This window comes from Xenopus laevis, chromosome 1L (assembly GCF_017654675.1).
Source record: "Xenopus laevis strain J_2021 chromosome 1L, Xenopus_laevis_v10.1, whole genome shotgun sequence".
NCBI lineage: Eukaryota > Metazoa > Chordata > Amphibia > Anura > Pipidae > Xenopus > Xenopus laevis.
In genome coordinates this window covers 156,146,726-156,163,236 of record NC_054371.1, presented here as the reverse complement: position 1 = coordinate 156,163,236, position 16,511 = coordinate 156,146,726, and the positions used below count along the sequence as shown (strand labels likewise).

Below are 16,511 nucleotides of genomic sequence, written 5' to 3'. Positions count from 1 at the left end.
TCTACAGGAGACCCATTTGGTGGGTCAAAAAATATTGGCCTTGAAAAAGCTGTGCGTGGGATGGCATTACCATTCCACATACTACTCATATCCTAATACGGAAAAATCTTTTTAAGCAGTTTCAACAGATTATGCGATTTAGCTCTCTGGCTTAATAAATTAGAAAGAGCAAATTTGTAAAGGTCTGTGGTACTTGCTGATCCAAAAATTAACAACTACAGAGTGAAGGCAAACCACCACTTTAACAGAAATTTTCACTCTTGGTATATTTTATTTTTATCCATAGGTAGCACTGCCGTACAAACCATACTTCTATGTAGCTACAAAGAAGGTAAGATCAGTTATATATTTGTATTTGCTGTTGTCCAGAGATTTGCAGAAAATTGTGAATGCTTTTGTTTATTTATTTTTTAAAATAGGGCTGTGAGAGGGAGGTTTCCTCTTTCCTTTCCAAAAAGTTCCAGGGGAAGCTGGCAAAGTCGGAGACAATACCAAAGGAAGACCTCGATTTGGTCAGTAGCTAAAGGCGCTTATGAGACTCAAGGGTATATATGTTCTAGTGGGATAAACAGATTATCATCTCCTAGATAGAGTGGATGGGGGAAAGTCAGGAGAACATTGTCATTAAGTTTTGTAACTTCTAGTTATGTTGCTACTAGTAACCGATAATATTTCCTTTGCTTTTATGCCCTCCGTATGAATTAACAACTCTGAAATAGTACAGACCAAAATTGCAGCTAATTGCTCCCTATGCTATGGCAAAGGGTACTTTGGGTGATTTATTGCTGCCTGCCTGTTCATGAACTGCATAGGCTACTTTACCTGACATTGCCATTTTAATGTAATCTCTAATGCAAACAGGAGTATATTGGTGAATCTCCTGTTATCACACATCCTCATTATGTTTCACTTCATTGTGTCCCAGTTTATCAGCACAAGTTTCATCTATTTGTGTGTGGTTCTATGTATTTCTTTAGCGTATATATAAAGTAGCGACTGTACTGTATGTTTTCTTAGTATTTTGCATAAGATCAGAAGTTTTCATTCCCTCACCACTTAACAACCTTCATGTCAGGATTTGAAAATTTGTAGACTAAAATCATTATGGATACTGACATAGCGAATGCCCTGGTTTTAGTTTTTCCTTGTTTTTGCAGCCAAACCATCTTGTTGGTCTGAAACGTGGCTACATTAAATTGTCTTTCCACTCGGTGGATGACCTTATTAAAGTGAGGAAGGAGATCTCCCCTGCTGTGAGGAAGAACAAAGAGCGAGATCATGCCAGTGACACTTACACAGCCATGCTCTCTAGGTTAGTTACTGTTTCTGTATTCTTCCATTCTTGCATTGGTGTCTACTTATAAACCTACAATTTAAATTTTATGTCCAAAAAAAATGCAAAATGGGTAAAATTAACTCTGTTTATAAAGTAGGGATGTGCAGAAGCATGTATTATCCATACATATAAATTTCATATAGGCTACTTAAATCAGTGGGGCTAGAGCTCATTTGTATAGGGAAGAATACTTTGCTTATTATGTTCCTTTTCATTTCAAAGATACTCAGATTATGAGACAAGATCCATAAATGGGTCCATTTAATGACTAAAGGGGTTGTTGACCTTTGAATTAATTTTTAGTATGATGTAGAGTGATATTCTAAGGCAAACTGCAATTGTTTTTTATTTTTTTATTTTGAGTTATTAAGCTTTTTATTCAGCAGTGGGCCCAATTTCAGCAATCTGGTGGCTTGAGCCCAAAATAAAAGTATCAAAAACAATATATTTGTAGCCTTATAGAGCATTTGTTTTTTTAGATGGTGTCAGTGACCCCCATTTTAAAACTAGAAACAGTCACAAGAAGAAGGCAAATAATTCAAAAACTATATTAATAAAATAATGAACACCATTTGAAAAGTTGCTTAGAATTGTCCATTCTATAACATTCTAAAAGTTAATCTGAAGGTGAAACTTTTCACCTTTCATTTTGAAACCATAAAAGCTATTCTTACAACACACTTGTGTAATGTTTTAATAATAAAAAACATTGCAACAGATCCAGGATTTTATTATTGATTGGGCTATTTTTCCCAGTTTTCATCAGCATTCACTTGGCTGAATCGTGAATTCCTATCAAACTGATTCCAAACCTTTAATGTCATGTAACTTTAAAGCTTCAGGCAACCAAATGTGATATCCTGCTCCCTATAGGAATTTATCTTTACAGTGGGGTTATTTTAAATAAACATTTCATGCCATTTTGTATTTCCTTGCCCCAACGGCTACCATATTAGCTTTGTGTGACATCAATTCCTGCCTGAGTCTTTCTCAATCGTAGCTCTGGGCTCAGATTGCAGCAAGGAAGGGATGGGGGGAAAGGGGAGGGAGAGAGGAGCAAACTGAGCATGCTTAAGCCCTAGCCCTGGAGGTTTAAGCTGAAAACCGGAAGTCTGATACAGAAGCCCATGTGTACACAATAGAAGGAAAGAAATGTGGTGGTTTTTTTTGACAGAGGACTCAAAGCAGCATTATTTTGAGGGTTTACTGGTGTATTTATATAGACCTTTCTGATAAAGCTTACTTAATTTTAATTTTCCTTCTTCTTTAAATTATATTTTAGTGCCCTAACTGGGAATAACATGGGTGCAGAGGAGGAAGGTCCTTCCAAGAAGATCTCTGATCAGATGGAGAATATAGTGGACATGCGGGAATATGATGTTCCATACCATGTGCGAGTTTCTATAGATCTTAAAATACATGTGGTGAGTATAAGGACTTCGGAAAAGATTATATTCAGCAATGCAGAATATTTCATCAGGGTCTATTATTTTGATTACTGTTAGAGTCTCCACTGTCATGTCAATTCTCTTCATTTTCAGACTGAAATAGGTATGGTAATTGAGAGATTTTGTACCATGTATCATACTCATTAGATTTGGTCTGTGTTTTGTCAGTATGCATGTTTGATATGCACGTGTAATTTTCTGGTAGGCACTTGTGTAGTTTTGCACTACCTGGTAAAAATTGATGTGAAGAAAAGTGAACCTTTGCTGATTTGCTGATCCGCTAATGCTTTTTGTAAGAAAAATCGAATAGCTGTTTTCTCTCATTAAAGCTATAGTATGGTATTCATAAAGAAAATTACAGGAAATGTGGCATTCATGAAATAAAACAGCATAGAAAGAATGTTTTATACATGTGTTCTTTGCCAAAATGAGTTTGCCAATTGAAATTTAGGACCAATGTCAGAATAATGAATGCTGGGAAAGCAAAGAGTACTTCAGAACATAAGTTAAATCCAGAATTTCAAATAATAGACCAGTTACTAGAGCAACTTTGAATTTACTGTAGTACATAACTTTTATGACTTATTTTTGCAGGCACATTGGTATAATATTCGGTATCGTGGAAGCTCTTCCCCTCCTGAAATTACACGACGAGATGACCTTGTGGAAAGGCCTGTATGTATTCTGTCTACTCATTACACCAAATTTTTCTTGTGCTATGAGACCGCTAGGAGGGAGGGATATATATTTTTTTTAATTATTTGTCTATCCCACAGGACCCAGTTGTCATGGCATTTGACATTGAAACCACAAAGCTGCCTTTGAAGTTTCCAGATGCTGAAACTGACCAAATTATGATGATTTCCTACATGATTGATGGACAGGTTAGGTCTTTCTCCTTAATATATCGGTATTTTAATCTTAATCTTATCAAGATATTTGCAGTATAGGTATGGGGCCTATTATCCAGTATGCTCGGGAACTGGGGCTTTTCAAAAAAAGACATTTCTGTAATTTGGATCTTCATAGGTCGAGGTGAATTTTCGAATGGAAAAATTCGAATTTCAAGCTATTTTTTGTGAACTTCGACTAAATAATCGATTTGAATCTGAAAAAAATTTGTATATCGCAATTTATCATGTACTGTCTCTTTAAAAATTCGACCGACCGTTCGCCATCTAAAACCTGCTGAATTACTGTTTTAGCCTATGGGAGGCCTCCTAGAACCTATTTGGAGTCAAATGGTGGACTTAAAAAATCTAATTTTTTTTTTGGGGGGGAAAAACTTAGAATCAAATTCGATCTAATTAGCTATTCCTTCGATTCGTACAATTCTAATTTGGCCAAATACGGATCTATTCAATCGAAAACAGACCTGTTCGACCAAAACAAAACTTCTACTTCATTTTGGTTGGTCTTTTTGAATTCGAATTTCGAAGTTTTTTCAATTCGAAATTTGACCCTTGATAAATATGCCCCTAAATCTACTAGAAAATCATGAAATGTAAAGCAGAACCAGCCTACTGGGTTTATTTAGACTATGGATAATTTGCATATTATAATAAAACTTGAAGGGGTTCTCCAAATAGTAAGATGATTACTCACCACCTAAGGGAAGAGGCCCAGGTGCACCTCCACAAGCCCTCAGCATAGGGAGGGGACAAACTCAAAATACTTAGCCTAGGCTGTGGACACAATAAACTATTTTATTTTGATTTAACTGCCTTGTGGAAGATTGCCTTCATCTGAGTGCCAGCCCTAAAGTATTTTAAATTGCATCTTCGTTTGAATTATGTACAAAGTACTGTTTCATTATTACATTTAAAAATTAAATTATTTTTAAAAATCTGGATTATTTGGATAAAATGAAGTTTATAGGTGACAGTCTTTCCGTAATTCGCAGATTTCTGGATAATGGGTTTCCAGATAACGGATCCCATACCTGTACAAGGAATAAACTTACTGCGACCATATGTTAAAGGTTTGAATATTTAGGGACATTAATGTTGTAGGAGACTGAAGTATAGAGGAAAAGGGGCAATACACACTCCTGAGAATGATGAGGAAGGAGTGGGATAATCATATCTTAGGTTTTGCCAATGCATGCCAAACTTGCCACCAATGCTTGTGTGAAAGCAATATTGGCTGCACAGCCAGCCAGTGAATATAGATATCTTGGAAAATTGTCCCCTTGTTCTTTGGGGTAATCACACTATGGGGCACATTCACTTGCATGTGAATATTTGCTTTAGAAGTCTCTGCCAGACTTTGCACAACTGCGTCGGACATTTATTTTATGGTGAATACCCGCATTCATCAAAATGGACAATTATGTCTTGGCAAAAGAACGATTGCCATACTTTCGGCAGTGAGGATTCGTTGGTGCGATAATTGCATGACAAATTTTCTCTAGCATCATTTCTTCCTAGCCTTCATTAGCCTACTGTATACTTCAATTTAAATTCAGTGGGTATATAAAGGTCATATGTATGCATTTAGTAGCATTATTAGTTGGTGAAATTGCTGGAAGTGGCCGCTTTTTATTAAAAATAGATTTTGATGAAAACGGTGACAAACTGAAATTTTGACACTTTGATAAATTAGTGAATTTTCATTCGACTGAGTGAAAATTTGCCTGGCAAGACGCAGTGAAAGTTTGCCAGTGACAAGGTAATTTGCTAGCTAAGTGTGTTGCTTGTCTTTTAGTAAATAGGTGATGTTCTCTTAGGGAAATTTCTTCAGAAAAACACAATTCACTCTTTAGTAAATGTGCCCTTTTGGTTTTTCCATTAGCTCAAATTGTCTCCTAGGGATTTGCCAAAAAAGGCATTGCAAGTATTTGCAAAATTGCAAGAGTTAACTATGGGAGTAGTATACTTTTTTTAAGGGGATATGTTTCATTTGCCCTATATATGCTCTACAATTGGAGGTCAAGTTAGTTCGTTAACTAGTAACTAACTTGTATTTGGATTTTCAGCTATGTTTATGAGTTTGGCAGGGATATTACTTCTAGGTTAATGTAAGTAAAGGCTCAATATTTTCCCAGGTCTATTAATGAAATTGAAACGGTAAAGCTGAGCCTCCAGTGCTTTTTCTTTCTCTGCAAATGTTTCACTACACCCACGACAATTTTGTGGGGCCCCCGTTAAAAATGTTTCAGTGAGCCCCCCGTTAAAAATGTTTCCGTGGACTCCTTGCGAGTCTCTATGGAAAACTGCTTTATTGTTACATTTGGAAAAAAGTAATATTTTTTATCAATGTGCGTATGTTTCACTCTTTTCTCTCACTGTTTCTATCCTGTTAAAACTTATGAACGAAAGGGCAGTATCTCCATACCAGTATTAAAATGCATCTAACATTGTTAAAAGAAGAAATCTGGTTCTTTTCTTACATATATTGTTTAGATCCTGAGCTCAATGACCACCAACTTTGTCTTTTTTATAGGGTTACCTGATAACAAACAGGGAAATTGTATCTGAAGATATTGAAGACTTTGAATTCACACCAAAGCCTGAGTATGAAGGTCCTTTTTGCATCTTTAATGAAGCAGATGAGGTAACTTACTGTTAGAGATCCTGTCTTGCAAGCCTCGCTCTACTTTAGCTTTAGGTTACAACTTTTGTTTTCAATTTTAGGCACATCTTATCCAGAGATGGTTTGAACATATCCAAGAGACCAAACCCAATATCATTGTAACATACAATGGGGACTTCTTTGACTGGTAAACCACATCTCTGTAACTGTTAATAACCCTCCAAAATTGTACTAGTAATAAAGCTCATTTCTGTGTAAACTTTCTGACTTTCTCTGCAGGCCATTTGTAGAAACTCGTGCAACAGTGCATGGGATGAGTATGCTTCAGGAGATTGGCTTTCAGAAAGACAATCAAGGGGAATACAAATCTCCCCCTTGCATTCACATGGATTGTCTCAGGTAGATAACAAAAATGCTTGAACTGTTGGGGCAGAAGGGGGGGGGGGGCCTTGGTTAATGTAGAATTGTTTTTTTTCTAGGATTTGTTGACTGTTAGGGAAAGGACTGAATTTTTTCTTTCTGATTTTCTCTTGACAGGTGGGTGAAGAGAGATAGTTATCTCCCTGTTGGAAGCCACAATCTCAAAGCTGCTGCTAAAGCTAAGCTGGGTTATGACCCAGTGGAGCTGGATCCAGAGGAGATGTGTCGTATGGCTACCGAGGAACCACAGGTACAATAAATTAGGGATGCTCCAAATCCACAATTTTAGGATTCAGACAAATACCTAATCCACCACTCCAAGTGACAGTTACAAAACAGCCCTATGAGTGAATAATGATCAACATGAGATATAGGGAACTTTTGATGTACATTAATATTTTTTTAGTGTCAGTATCACTTTGATTCTGGTTCGGCTGTTGAGGAAAAAAAAAAAAAAAAAGAATTCCAGGATTTGGTGCATCCCTGCAAGAAATTAAATAAGTTAAACATTAATATGAAGATTCAACTGGCTGAAATATGTGCAACAGCTTACTACTACTCTTATGATCATTGGCAATGTTTTATGTTCTGCTGGATCAGATCATCTCCATGTTCTCAATAGTATTGCTAGTTTTTCTATAAAAAAAACTATAAAATTCTTAAATGTCAGCAATGGTTTCATACGTTTTTCTGTTTTTCAAGATTATTTTTCAAATCACATTTGCTTTAATGAAGTTATTGGTGTACTTTATAAACCATGAAGGCGATCCACCTGTGAAAAATAAATAACTTTGATATTGATTCAATGCGCAAAATCAGTTCTGTAACACTTACTTTAACGGTCATGCTGTACTCCTTGTAATACAGTACGTTTTTTTTATAGGTCCTTGCCACTTACTCTGTGTCAGATGCAGTAGCAACTTACTACATGTACATGAAGTATGTTCACCCCTTCATCTTTGCACTCTGCACTATTATTCCAATGGAGCCTGATGAGGTATGAGAAATTAGTGTTGCTATTTTTCAGTATGTGTTTGTACCCAAATGCATGCATCTTTCATATAGTGTGCAAGGTTGCAGGATACACAACATACATTTTCTTCACTTTAAAGGTCAACTAAACCCTAAAAATGAATTTGGCTTAAAATTACATATTTTATATACTAAACTTCTTGCACCAGCCTAACGTTTCAGCTTCACAATAACAGCAATGATCCAGGACTTCAAACTTGTCAGAGTGGGGTCACCATTTTGGAAAGTGTCTGTGATACCTACATGCTCAGTGGGCTCCGAGCAGCTGTTGATAAGATAAGCTTAGGGGTAGTTGTAGCTTATCAAACAGGAAATTAGGTTGACCTGTAATATAAGATGATGCTAGAAGGCTGATTATTTAACTATGGTGCTACTTGGTTTATGTGCTGCCATGTAGCAATTATCTGCATTAGTTACTAATCCGCCTTATATTGTGACATTTATATATTGTGTACTGTATATTTTGAGTCAGTATAGATATAGGGGAATCTTTGGTTAGACAGATCTTTATTAATGAATTGTGGTTGCCTAGGGCTGGTAGAGAAGCCCAAAACAGTGTAAAATATTTCTACCCTACTTCTTTAGTTAAGCTTTAGTTTTCTTTTAGGCAGTTTATTAATACACAAGGGGGGCCATTTCAGTATACAAAACATAAATCATAATGAAAAATCTGGGTGCTACCTACGCATTTGATAAGTTTCTTCATTAATCTGGGCTGCTTGTGGGCTACCAGCAACAGAACACACATATCTTGGGGTCACTCCTATACTCATTACAGTACTTTGAAGAACTGAGAAAAGCCAGGAGGCTTGGCAATCCCTAGACCAGGGATCCCCAACTTTTTGAACCCTTGAGCAACTTTCAGAAGAAAAAGGAGTTGGGGAGCAACACAAGCATGAAAATTGTTCTTGATGTGCCAAATAAGTGCCATGATTGGCCATTTGGTAGCCCTTATGTGGATTGTCAATCTACATTGAGACTGTTTGGCAGAACACCTGGTTTTTATACAACCAAAACGTGCCTCCAAGCCAGGAATTCAAAAATAAGCCCCTGCTTTGAGGCCACTGGGAGCAACATCCAAGGGGTTGAGAGCAACATGTTGCTCATGAGCTACTGGTTTTGGATCACTGCCCTAGACATTCCAGTCTCACAGTTGCTTCTTGCAGTGGCAGGCAGCACTCCCAGTCCCTCTGTAAGTTCCTTATACATTCAGGTAGCTGTCCTGCTCAGAGAGATCTTCCCAACATTTTTCCTACAATTAAATACAGGACAGCTTTCCTGTGTAGGTGAGCTCCCAATATGTGATCTGGACATATATAATGGAGTAACTGGTTTATGCATGTTCCTTCCTTGACCTGAGAGCTAAAGTCTTTAAAATAACTGTTTTATAAAAATAAAAACTGGCTAAATAGGCTGTACAAAATGAAAAATGTTTCTAATATAGTTAGTTAGCCAAAAATGTAATGTATAAAGACTGGAGTGACTGGATGTCTAATATAATAGCCAGAATCCAACTTCCACATGGGACATAACTGCTCAGTGAGTTTGCAATTGATCCTCTGCATGCAGCTCAGATTCAAAAGCAACAGATATGACCCATGTACCCCCCCAGGCACTGATTGGTTACTGGCTGGTAACCAATTAGTGGAAACCAATAAAGTAGTGTTCTGGCTTTTGTGTTAGTCATCCGGTCACTCCAGCCTTTATAGATTACAATTTTAGCTAACTATAATAGAAACATTTTTTATTTTGCACAGGCTATGCCAGTTTTTATACTGAACAATTCCTTTAAACAGAGAAAATAACCTCTGTTTAGCAACACTTTCGATGAAGCTTTCATCGCTTGCTATGGAGAATTTTAAAGGCAGACCTTTTGACACATTGCTTTGGTCACTGTACCACAAGTGTAATTTATTTTCTTGTCCTTGTATACTTTTTTATATCATGCTTAAATTTTGGTGCACGTTTTTTACTTACATTTGAATTCTATTTGTTCCTTATGTTTCATTAACGTTTATTTTCAGTAAAATTGCTAATTGCTGCATTTCTCTCACTGTATGTAGGTCCTGAGAAAAGGTTCAGGAACCCTCTGTGAGGCACTGCTGATGGTCCAAGCATACCATGCAAATATTGTTTTCCCCAACAAACAAGAGACTGTATTCAACAAATTGACTAATGATGGCCATGTGCTGGACTCTGAGACCTATGTAGGTGGACATGTGGAGGCCCTTGAGTCTGGAGTGTTCAGGAGTGACATTCCTTGCCGATTTAAAATGGTGTGTGTTGTACATTTGATGAACAGCTCTTTTCATTACAATGAATCATCTATTTACGTATTTGCTATATTTGATGTGCCAACCTAAAAGCCCTCTACACATCCACAGTTGCAAAGACTGCTTACGTTCCATGCTTTATTTCTTACAGAGGGGTAGGAGCTGAGATTGTTCCCTGTGCAGACACCAGATATACATTGCAGTTGTCACTGTTTCAAGTGGAAGGTCTGCTAGGGAACTAGCCACCTAAAAGTGACAAGGCATGGCTGGTACAGGCTAAATGCCTATGTTAGCCCTTATTCTCAGCTCTGAAGGTTTTCTGTTAGGAGAAAATAATGATTTGCAGATCGATGTGTAGCACAGTAAAAATAAACCCCATCTTTACATTGAGTTACATGTATATACCAATTACTTTTCTATCCAATATGTCGTTTTGACAAAACATGAGTCATATGAGCTCTAAACAGAACTGACAGGGAAGACATTGGTCATTCCTGAAGTGATGAAAGATGCCTATGTTTGTACAAACTTCAAGATAATGTTTATATTCCCTCCTCCAGAACCCAGCAGCCTTTGATTTTTTACTCCAGCGTGTTGAGTTAACTTTGCGCCATGCAATTGAGGAAGAGGAAAAAATTCCACTGGAGCAGATAACAAACTTTCAAGAGGTAAAATAAGCTATATGAAGCTGTAACAGTCTCATCCACCTTTCATTCCTTCAATAATTTGTTATTTATGTACTGTTGACTTTTCTCTGCAGGTCTGTGATGAGATTAAGAAGAAACTCAATTCTCTTAAGGAGGTGCCAAACAGAATAGAGTGTCCTCTTATTTACCATCTTGATGTGGGGGCAATGTACCCCAATATTATTCTCACCAACCGACTTCAGGTTAGTGAAAGGCCTTTTTCTCTGTCGTCTTAAGGGGGACACGGGGACCTACGGGGTTGAGCTCCACCCCTCCAAGAGGCAAGACATTTGAATAACAATTAAGGGGCATGCCACGCATGCTTAAACCCCATACACTGTACTATACCACTCAGTTTTCTAAGTGTCCTGCTTCCTGGAGGACAGATTACAGGAAAGTTCCTTTTTTCCCCACAGGGAAGACCATTTTCGGTAACTTTACTGACATTCGGAGTGATACCAGGAGCAGGGCTACCTGTCTCCTACAAGGTTCACTCCCATCAAGAAGGAATCCACCGGGTTCATTGCTAGCCCGAGAGGCTATATCGACCACCCAGATGTCCCCGCCTTCTATTAGTGGTAGAAGGTCTGCCTGGTGCGAAAACCGCATAGGGTAGGTGGATCAGAGCTCTACCGGTAGCCAGAATCTGCCGCATGCACTTACCACCTGCTTCAGAGCAGTCTAGTCCTAGCCACATGCCAACTAAGTCCCCCAGCTCCACTGAGAAGGCCGCTGGGTCTTCCCTCCACTGCAACTCCTGCACCCGACCCTAGCACAGCATTCCCCTTGCTATCTTAGCAGGAAGAGCATGGCTATCACCATTATCGAGGAGACGCGTTTGGTGGAACGCAGGTGTGTTCCAAGCAGCCATTTTCTAGCACACTCCGGGCAGTAGCGTGGGCTAACACACTCCACAGCTGCAGAGCTTCAGGACAAGGGCAGCACTCTCTACAGACATACCCCCTACCACCAGTACTTAGCTGTACTCACTTCCTGGTCTGTACCTGTCTCAACCCAGAACACCGTGCATGCCCACGGTGTTTCCAATGGCAGAAGGTAGATCAGGGGGGCTAGTCTCCCTGGTGGGGGGCAAAGGAGCCCGCTACAGCACAGGTGACTTACTTTCCTGTTCAAAGTGCCAGTCTGAAATTCCAGGGGGGGGGGTTAGGGTGTTCTGCTTTGCGGGGCAGGAGTCAAATTCTACCCCAGGATGGCAACCCTGCGCCGGCAGCAATGAAAATTCCGTTAGAGGGCAGGTCTCAGGATCTGAGGCATCAAAGTAGCAGAGCCCCAAGCTCTTCTCTGGGCAATTCAACTTTCACAATCTTTAGCATTATTGCAAGGGTTACCTACCATAGCATAACATTCAGGAAAGGCCTTGGTTAAGCTCGGCCACAAGTGAAGCGGCAAGCGAAAAATGTCAGACGATGCTAAGGACAGATCATGCGCTGATCAAGCTCCTTTCCAGTCAGAAGGTGAACTCCCACCATCTGATGTGTCTTCAGGGGAGGAGGAAGACTTTCAGGAGGAGACCAGGGGCTGAGATAACCAACATGATTTGACTGCAATTTTAAAGAGTTACTTCGGATACTCAATATCACGCAAACATTCAACAAGCTAGTCGAAAGTTCGGGGTTGTTCAAGAGACAACACAAAACTACGACTTGTTTTCCATTGCACGAACAATTAATCAAAATAATACAGCAAGAGTGGAACACCCCAGAATGGAAATTCCAAGCTACAAATAAATTTTCTAAGTCCTATCCCCTGGTCAAATCGCCCAGATGTTGATGCCCCGGTCTCTAGACTCTCCAAGTCTACCACTCTGCCAGTAATGGATGTGGCAGCCTTCAAAGATCCGTCAGACGTCTGGAGGGATTTTAAGAGCCATTTACTCAGTCAGCACTGCGTTCAAGCCTGGCTTCCTCATGGTTATCCAGGGCCATTCATGCCTGGGCAGAATCACTAATCAAAGATATACAGGAAGGAATACCTAAAGTAGACTTCCTTTCAACTGCTCAGACAATCACTGAAGCATTGGCTTATCTATGTGATTCCACCTTAGACACCACTTAAATCACTGCTCGCACCTCTGCACTGTCTGTAGCGGCACGCAGGAGTTTATACCTCAAGAGCTTGTCGGCAGACCTACGTTCAGAGAAATCTCTAACTTTGCTCCCATTCAAAGGGAACAAGTTAATCGGCGAAGAATTCGAGATTATTATTTCCGGGGGGGGGGGGAGTCCCTTTTTTTCCCCAGACTAGGAACAGATCTTCAGGAACCGGTAGACGGGGTACATTTTTTTTCGAGGACAAAGCGGATGCTACAAAAGACTAAACAGTCCACCACAGCGCTTTAACTTTCGCCTTCAAGACTAGTGACAAGGGTCGCACATTTTGTAAGTCCAACAAACCCACAGCGGACAAATCCGACTCAGCCGGAGGCTGCCTCACCACCGGTACCTTAGATTTGCGTTTGCGAACCGGCACTATCCGTTCGTGGTGCTTTTTCTCGGACTCTCATCAGCCCCCAGAGTGTTCACCAAACTGATGGCAGTAACATCGGCAACATTGCGGCTGCAAAGCATATCCGTCACACCATATCTGGATGATCTTCTCCTGAAGGCTATGTCTGAAGACAGGGCCACGAAGGATCTGGAACAGGCGACCAGACTAAACAATTTGGCTGGATCATTAACTGGAAGAAGTCCAATATACAACCCAGTCACCAGATGATATTCCTGCGCCTAGAGTTCAACACCACCACACAACTGGTGAAACTCACACAAGACAAACAGTCCAAAATCAGATCAGATCCACTCTCTACTCTCCCTGCAGAATCCAACTATTCTCATGGAGATGAAGGTGCTTGGGCTGATGGTCTCGAGGCGGTCCCGTTTGCACAGATTCATTAAGTCCTATCCAATCGAATATCCTATCGGCATGGAAAGGGGGACCAACCTCTCGAGTATTCACCCTCTCTCGAGCAACGAGGGAGGCTCTTCAGTGGTGGTTACGACCAAGCAGCCTGTTCACAGGACAATCCTGGGCATGCCTGTTTGGAATGGGCTATCAACAAATACCAGCCTACAGGGCTGGGGAGCGGCATGGAATGAACTATCTACAACTATCTAAGGTCTCTGGTCTCCCGAGGAGTCCAGACTTCCAATCTGCAGGAAAAGCCAGTGTGAGTTCAGAGCAACAATGCAACAGCCGTGGCCTACATAAATTGGCAGGGAGGTACACGCAGCAGAGCAGCACTGACGGAAGCTCTGCAAATCCTGGCCTGTGTAAAGGCCAACATTCCTATATCGGAGGTGTTCATTATCAAGGCAGACTTTCTCAGCTGAAACCAGCTAGTTCCAGGCTTATGGGAGCTTCACTCAGAGATGTTCACAGAGCTGGTGAATCAGTGGGGGCAGCCACAGATAGTCCTAATGGCATCCAGAACCATAGAAAGGTTTCACAATTTTTCGCTTGTTACCGAAACCCAATGGCAGGGGCGGATGCCATGACTCTGTGTTTGACGTTCGATCTAGCGTACATTTCCCACCACTTCCAATGCTGCCCGAGTCCTGAAGAAGATCAGACAATCGATTGCTACAGTAATTGTAGTAGTTCCTTATTGGCCTCGCAGGACATGGTTCTCGGACCTGCAGGGAATGTCAGTCACCTAGAATACAGACCAGACCTCCTTCATCAAGGGTCAGTAGTTCACTCCAACCCTGGTCTGTTCGCTTTGACGGGATGGCTGTTGAGGCATCCATTTGTCGAAGAGGTTATTGCAAGTATGCTCAAGGAATGCAAACCTTCATCATCCATATCACAGAGTATGGCACTCGTACCTTAAATGGTGTGAAGAATCGGATCTAGAACTCTGAGTTCTATCATTCCTACAGCGGGGCCTGCAGTTTTGACTTAAACTCCGTTCCTTGAAGGTACAGGTATCTGCATTGTCCATTCTTCTCCGGCACCGGTTGTCAGAAGAGGACATGATGCGCACATTCCTTCAGGTAGTGGCTCATGTAAAACCTCCTTTCTGGCCACCAGTTGCAGGCTGGGACCTTAATCTGGTACTCGAAGCCTTGTTGGACTCTCCATTCGAACCGCTGAGTTCAATTTCTGACACATGGCACCTGGAAGGTGGTGTAAAACACTAGATGTAGTTCGCACTCCAGTGGTACCTGGAGAGGTCAAAGCCCTTCCGTCGAACTCAATCGCTCTTCATTCTACCATCTGGACCTCGTAAGGGCCATACAGCCTTTAAGACTACCATTGTAAGATGGATCAAACAAACGATCACACAAGCCTATGGCCAAGGGAAAGTCTCCACCATGCAGCGTCCGTGCTCCCTCCACAAGGGCAGTGGGTGGGTGCCTCTTGGTCACAACTCGTTGTGCATGTGATTTTGTGAGCCAAAATACAAGATTCCATTTGTCAGTTGTGTTATGACAATTTTTTAATTTAAACAATTAAGTAAAAACAAAAACTGGGAAGATATGAAGTACAGATTGATTAGCTTGGTACATACGTCAAATAAGCCTGAATCTGGGGTCGAGGTAAAGTCACACTCACAGTTTAACCACATGCTAAACTCAGTGTGTGGTTGTTGGGTTTTCATGGCCTCTGGTACCTTATCTGGCAAATGTGGGAAGCCTCTACGCATATTTTCATACTTTTGGGGCAGCCTCTATACCAGTAGGTAAGTGTAATAAGAGGTAGTACTGGTGCTACCGTTTCCCTCCATTCCTTAAGGGTTGGTGATGTGTTAGACAACCACTTCTTGACTATCCCTTTTTGTGTGTAATATAGGAGGGTTCAAACATGGGTCTTTGACACCCATCAGGCAGATCTCAAGGGAGATAACTGGGGGGGGGGGGGGTTGAGACTGAAATGTAGTTCATGCAGGGATATGACACAGGGTTATGACACTTGCATAACCTGAGCAATGTGATAAGCATATCATCTTGTCACAGAGAAAAAAAGTACTAGTACTCTTCTGTTGTAAATGCCTTTATTACAGTCATTCAGTATAACTATTTTGTCTGCCACTCCACATAAAATGTTTGCTATTCTACAGCCCTCTGCCATGGTGGATGAAGTGACTTGTGCTGCTTGTGACTTCAATAAACCCGGTGCTGCTTGTCAGCGACAGATGACTTGGCAATGGAGAGGAGAGTGCAGTAAGTCATGTATCACATCACATTAAAATTTGCAATTAATCACAGTTTGTGATAATTTTTACTTACAAAATGTGTTCACTATGGGTGCTTTTAAAGGAGAATTCAACCCTTCAACAAAAAACCCTATGCCCCCACCCCACGTAGACCCTCCTCCCCCCTCCGGGGAAATGCCCCATACTTTATACTTACCCCTCGGTGCAGATTCTGCATCAGTGTTTCACGCAGCCATCTTCAGGGTCTCCGGCAAGCTGAGTGGGAGATCAGCATGTCAGCGCATGCGCAGTTTCCTGGTTTGCGACAGCTGCGCATGCGCCGAAACTCATGAAAATTGCAGAAGTGCCGGAAGAAGACGCGAAGGTCTGAAACATTGTTGCGTGGAACTCCTATGCCAGAATCTGTATGCTGTAAGTATAAAGTATGGGGCAGTTAGGCTGGAGGGAGGGGGGTCTACATGGGGTGGGGGGTGCGGAGTTTTTTTGTTAAAGGGTTGAATTCTCCTTTAAGTGCCAGTTGCAAGGCCTCTCGTGTAATGTAAGTATTAAAAGGTGAATGCATTGTTTTACAATCTACTTTCTTTTCGTTAGCTTCTGTGATGTTAT

General features: G+C 40.8%; 1 protein-coding gene across 1 annotated transcript in view; it reads left to right on the top strand.

The window, feature by feature from the left end:
* pole.L (polymerase (DNA directed), epsilon, catalytic subunit L homeolog) overlaps positions 1-16,511 on the top strand; it is a 51,589-nt gene that overhangs the window by 5,312 nt on the left and 29,766 nt on the right. Inside the window, exons 4-18 of the mRNA XM_018260369.2 lie at positions 287-331; positions 420-512; positions 1,158-1,312; positions 2,619-2,760; positions 3,379-3,459; positions 3,561-3,668; positions 6,229-6,339; positions 6,420-6,505; positions 6,598-6,717; positions 6,856-6,988; positions 7,622-7,735; positions 9,834-10,046; positions 10,604-10,711; positions 10,804-10,932; positions 15,810-15,912. Coding sequence (XP_018115858.1) covers positions 287-331; positions 420-512; positions 1,158-1,312; positions 2,619-2,760; positions 3,379-3,459; positions 3,561-3,668; positions 6,229-6,339; positions 6,420-6,505; positions 6,598-6,717; positions 6,856-6,988; positions 7,622-7,735; positions 9,834-10,046; positions 10,604-10,711; positions 10,804-10,932; positions 15,810-15,912 — 1,741 coding nt within the window. The remainder of the gene's footprint in view (positions 1-286; positions 332-419; positions 513-1,157; positions 1,313-2,618; positions 2,761-3,378; positions 3,460-3,560; positions 3,669-6,228; positions 6,340-6,419; positions 6,506-6,597; positions 6,718-6,855; positions 6,989-7,621; positions 7,736-9,833; positions 10,047-10,603; positions 10,712-10,803; positions 10,933-15,809; positions 15,913-16,511) is intronic.